Genomic DNA, 6,000 nt, shown 5'->3' with positions numbered 1-6,000 from the left:
TGTTCTCAAATTAATGTCCTCTATTGAAAAACACTGAAATTGTATTTTCAAGTTAAAGTATACTTTTGTCTTGAAGTGATATCAAGATCCTCAGTAGAATGATATGACTGTGTCAGTTCCGTTTCAAAGTATACTTAAAGTACACTTTTCTTTGGGAAAATATTTTTCACAAGCACTGAAGTTCGAAGAATTAGTATGCTTAAAGTACACTTACATATAAATATTTGAAGTATAAATCAGACGAAGTACATTTGCCAGATATACTTCATTTATAACTTTTTCCTTGAAGTAAAAACGAAGTAGAATTCAAATGTACTTTTTTTTCTGAGAAGTACACTTAAAGTAAACTTAATTTCTGTAAGGGCCGAGACGAAGTCAGGCCGGTCTGAGTTCCTCCCGGTCTCATGTAAATACCCCCTTAATTTAGGTCGACACAAATTAGAGTTTGGTTCGTCTAATAAACAGTTCGAAGTTTGGCCTAGGCCTTAGTATATACAGATGTACTGGGAAATCAACAAAAGAAGCTAAACATATTGCAATACTAAAAAACAGACTCAAGATAAAGAAAGGTACATTACCGTAATGCATGTCATTACAGCTAATATTTCAGTTTTGTCCTCCTCGACTTTAAGGTCGTCGCTGAAATACTTTCCCGGTCCTTCTACAGACAGCAGGTTTGCCTTGATCCTTAGTGGCAAATCAGACGGTAGATTCATTAACTCCTTGACTTCTGCGTTTGAGGTAACCGCTTTGAATTTGAAGATTGACTTGTTGACATGCTCTGTCTTTGATGAAATATCTGCCGGGAAAATCTCAGTGCAAGAACTTGAAGTATGGCAATCAAATGTGCATCCAAGACGACTTGATGTAGGAACAGTATATGCAGGAATATTCATCGCCATTTCCAAGGTAAACCAGTCTGGATATAGTTAAATTCAATCAGTTAGAAGATTGATCAACAAGTCTTGTAATTAGAATTTGTTATCAAACGAATTTGAAACCACGCTGTCACCCATTCCAGTGCGGTCTGGCTGGGCCACCGCGACTCATATTCAAGATTCCTCCCAGAATTAGCATCCAGATAAAATACTAATGATATCCATATGTGTGTATCGATGCTTTTAAACCGTGGACTAAGGATCTCACAATACAAACCGCTATGCATTTAATTTCTTGTACACCGCAAAATAACCAAACGTGTACGTATCCAAGATTCGCTTTTCTTCGTTGATTTTAAAAACGGATAACAAAGTTAATCCTAACACTAAATAGGTCTGATTCAGTATTTCTATGCTTGTTGTGGGAGGTTGAAATTCCCTAATTAAATTATTAAAGATGGCTAATATTTCAGCACACAGAATCTAACTTCTTGGAAAAAAAGAAAGATGAACAAAAAATAATTGGTTTGGGGGTCAAAGTTGACATTCTGGGAAATAGAGAAAGAAAATCATCAAAACAGGAGACGCCATATCACATCGTTTGGGAAATAGAGCAATGCCATTGAACTGTAGCCAACATATTTCTGCAGTATAGAACTATGGCGCGCCGTTTCTTTCAAAATTAATTTTTTCATTGCTTATAAATTTTTAATCAGTTTTGCGGATCGGATTTACCGACCAGTTATCGATCAATTAAAGTATTATTATATTGTGCTAATTTTCTACCAGACACGTAAAATCGATCAGCCAGCATATCATCAATCGGTAATCTGTCGTGTGAATTCGATCATATGTCTGTAAGATCAATCAGTTGTCCGTAATCAACCATGAGAAGCTGTCTCAAATTTTTATCAGTTTTGCTGATAATCGATCAGTTCATTGTAGATCAGCGTAAACTCGGCTTGTATAATCTACCATTGTGCGTATTTTCATTCAGTTGAGCCTAAAATGGATCAGTTGAATAATCGATCAGTTCTGCATAATTTCATTCAGTTGTGACTAAAATCGATCAGTTGTTATATGAGCGATCAGTAGTGCGTATTTTTATTCAGTTGTGACTAAAATGGATCAGTTGTTATATGAGCGATCAGTAGTGCGTATTTTCACTCAGTTGTGACTAAAATCGATCAGTTGTTATATGAGGGATCAGTTGTGCGTATTTTCATTCAGTTGTGACTAAAATCGATCAGTTGTTATATTATCCATCAGTAGTGCGTATTCTCATTCAGTTGTGACTAAAATCGATCAGTTGTTATATGATCGATCAGTAGTGCGTATTTTCATTCAGTTGTGACTAAAATCGATCAGTTGTTATATGATCGATCGGTTGTGCATATTTTCATTCAGTTGTGAATGAAAATACGAACTACTTATGGATCATATAACAACTGATCCATTTTAGTCAGAACTGAATGAAAATACGCACAACCGATCGATCATATAATAACTGATCGATTTTAGTTACAATTGAATGAAAATACGCACTACAGATGGATCATATAACAACTGATCGATTTTAGTCACAACTGAGTGAAAATACGCACTACAGATGGATCAATCGACTGATCCTTTTTAAGCACAACTGGATGAAAATACGAACAACTGGTAGACTGCATAAGCCGAGTTTACGCTGATCAATCTATCAATAGTATAGTACCTGACAACTGATTGATAATGAACTGATCGTTTATCAGCAAAACTGATCGAAAGTTGAGACAGCTTATCATGGTTGATTACGGATATATGATCGATTTTACAAGACAGATTACCGATTGATGATATGCTGGCTGATCGATTTTACGTGTATCTGGTAGAAAATTAGCACAATATAATAATATTTCAAATGATCGATAACTGGTCGGTAAATCCGATCCGCACAACTGATTGATTGGAGTTCATAGTAAACTACTAAGAAAGTGTTCCTAATAATGACGACCAAAAGGCGATAATGGAAAGATCAAGGAGTCCTTCTTTCTGATTTTAAGCGCTTATATCCATGATTCAGAACAGAAAAAGATTAAAATTTATAACCAATGAAAAAATCTATTGTGAAACAAACGGCGCGCCATAATAGAACACACAAGTTGAATGTTTGCTTCTGTGACCATTATTATAAGTCACTCCACCATTTTTAAAATGATAATGATGTTGTCGTCGTATTTTAAAAGGTCCTTAATTCTTCTGAGACACTTTTAGAAGCTTCCTGAGCTCCAGTCATGTTTTTAATTTGGGTTTCCAACAGCAAATGTATCAGGTTCATGTTTGTTTCATAGAAGGACAAAGTTGTGATTCATTTTTGTTCCCGTCAGTGCGGTATAAAGCTTTTCATATTAAGTTCGGAGAAAAGTGCTTTTTAATTATGTTACTGATCATGATCAGGAATTTCGTTAGGTACAAAGGAACGTAAAGGAATCGACGGATCTGGCAACCTCTGATACGCGAATCGAGGAGCTCTTAGGTTGACCAATAAAAATGTCATGGCTTAAGTACTACGTTACCTTACTCGTATCTTGAAGAAATAAGTCAAGGTTACTGAGCTAACAGCAAATCGTCACCTTCTTGACTAGAATTTAGCTTTCTTCGAACTCCTTTTACCCGTGTAATGAATCTTGGAACACTTACGGGAGGGGCTTCTTCAAGGGAAAAAGTAATAACGTCACAATTGCATCAAATGAAACGGTCTTGGTATTGGTTATTTTTTGACAAGTGAGTAATTATTTGTTCGCGTCGCTAGGTGTGACAATGAGGAATATTAAACATACAAACTTCGTCGAAATGCCTTCGGCGATTGCGTTTTGCAACTTTCCCTCTGGATTGTAAGGTAGGAAAATATACATCTACGTTGGCCTTTGATTCCCTCCCTTCGATTTCATTATACCATCCGCAGCGTGCTACTCTGTGCATACATTGCTGTTCTTCGTATGGCTGAACTACCAGATTTTGTTAAGGCATTGATCAACATGGCCTTTGAAAGATCAATTGCTTCTCGATTTTAAAAGCCGTCAACTCTTACACCGAAACGCATGGAGTATTGGGTACCAAATAGACCCGTTTTTATATTTCAAACAAGGAGAATTTTAGAATGCTTTTATAACCCCGGGTTCCCAGGCCTTATCCTTCGTGTTTTAAGTCTAATACAGAAAATCATGAAGACAGCTGGTAAACATTAAATTGCTCTAGTTAGTTGAACGAAGTATTCATTAAAATGTTTAATCTAGAGTGCTGTAACTCAAGTAAGGTACATACATTTCATCTCTTTTCAGACTTACCGTGCAGTTCTGGCTTTGCAAAAAATACTGGTTGGTGATATCAGGAGATTCTAAGAATAAAAACAAGGTATTTGCTTGGGACCGGATTCCACTGCACCCTTAAGTATTTCCCGGAATTAGTCATCGCCAGTAAGTATGGCGCGCCGTTTGTTTCAAAATAGACTTTTTCATTGGCTATAAATTTTTAATCTTTTTCTGTTCTGAATCATGGATATAAGCGCTAAAATCAGAAAGACGGACTCCTTGATCCTTCCATTATTGCTTTTTCGTCGTCATTATTGGAACACTTTCTTAGTAGTTTACTATGAACTCCAATCAATCAGTTGTGCGGATCGGATTTACCGACCAGTTATCGATCAATTGAAATATTATTATATTGTGCTAATTTTCTACCAGATATACGTAAAATAGATCAGCCAGCATATCATCAATCGGTAATCTGTCGTGTAAAGTCGACCATATATCCGTAATCAGCCATGATAAGCTGTTTCAAATTTCGATCAGTTTTGCTGATAAACGATCAGTTCATTATCAATCAGTTGTCAGGTACTATACTATTGATACATTGATCAGCGTAAACTCGGCTTATGCAATCTACCAGTTGTACGTATTTTCATCCAGTTGTGCTTAAAATGGATCAGTCGAATGATCGATCAGTTGTACGTATTCTCATTCAGTTGTGACTAAAATCGATCAGTTGTTATATGATCCATCAGTAGTGCGTATTTTCATTCAGTTGTGACCAAAATCGATCAGTTGTTATATGATCGATCAGTAGTGCGTATTTTCATTCAGTTGTGACTAAAATCGATCAGTTGCTATATGATCGATCAGTAGTGCGTATTCTCATTCATTTGTGACTAAAATCGATCAGTTGTTATATGATCCATCAGTAGAGCGTATTTTCATTCAGTTGTGACTAAAATCGATCAGTTGTTATATGATCGATCAGTAGTGCGTATTTTCATTCAGTTGTGACTAAAATCGATCAGTTGTTATATGATCGATCAGTAGTGCGTATTTTCATTCAGTTGTGACTAAAATCGATCAGTTGTTATATGATCGATCGGTTGTGCGTATTTTCATTCGGTTGTGAATGAAAATACGCACTACTGATGGATCATATAACAACTGATCGATTTTAGTCACAACTGAATGAAAATACGCACTACTGATATGATCCATCGATGGATCATATAACAACTGATCGATTTTAGTCACAACTGAATGAAAATACGTACAACTGGCGCAGTTATTCCTGTCTAATCGAACGCTTTGGACACTAAGTCTTCGCTTCGTTTTAAGAGAAGTGGAACATCACTTTCCGTAGAAAACGCAAATTAGTTACATTTTTGCGAAAATTTCGAAGAGAATAGAGACGTAAAATTAACAAGGTTCTGGTTCTGCTTATCAGCTGCAATAATTTTCACTGCCCTGCTTGTTCTGCTACTCTTTAATTTATCTATACTCTTGTTACTGTCAGTAATATAGTAATTGATATTATGAAGATCTACATATCCCTGAAACGTGCAAAGAATGATCTATTGGTTACAGGGAAGAGCTAAGCCCCAAACAAGTTTCTTCGTGACTAGTAAACGTGGTATTTTTGTATTTTTTTTTGTTCGCTATAAGTGCATTTCAATTTGGATTTTTCGGATGCAGATGCACAAAGTTTTTTATTTGCTATTCCCTTTTGCCCCCCTTCTCAACTAGAACTAGGCTCGATGAACATATTTCCACTTTTCTACGTATCTCAAGATCGTAAAAAGTCTACATTTCCACGTCATTGTAAC

The 6,000-nt window shown here is 36.0% G+C and overlaps 1 protein-coding gene across 2 annotated transcripts in view; it reads right to left on the bottom strand.

Annotated features, from left to right (window-relative positions):
- LOC140935276 (uncharacterized) overlaps positions 1 to 3,550 on the bottom strand; it is a 40,889-nt gene extending 37,339 nt beyond the window's left edge. Inside the window, exons 1-2 of one of the 2 annotated variants that reach the window (XM_073384825.1) lie at positions 3,437 to 3,550; positions 579 to 919 (exon numbers count right to left, since the gene is read on the bottom strand). In XM_073384825.1, coding sequence (XP_073240926.1) covers positions 579 to 902 — 324 coding nt within the window. In that variant the 5' untranslated portion in view covers positions 903 to 919; positions 3,437 to 3,550. The remainder of the gene's footprint in view (positions 1 to 578; positions 920 to 3,436) is intronic. The other variant, XM_073384826.1, reaches the window with a different exon arrangement.
- Positions 3,551 to 6,000: the final 2,450 nt, after the last annotated feature.

Source organism: Porites lutea, chromosome 4, assembly GCF_958299795.1.
Source record: "Porites lutea chromosome 4, jaPorLute2.1, whole genome shotgun sequence".
NCBI classification, from domain to species: domain Eukaryota; kingdom Metazoa; phylum Cnidaria; class Anthozoa; order Scleractinia; family Poritidae; genus Porites; species Porites lutea.
The sequence above is the reverse complement of the archived record's forward strand: the minus strand, read 5'-3'. Positions and strand labels throughout refer to the sequence as shown.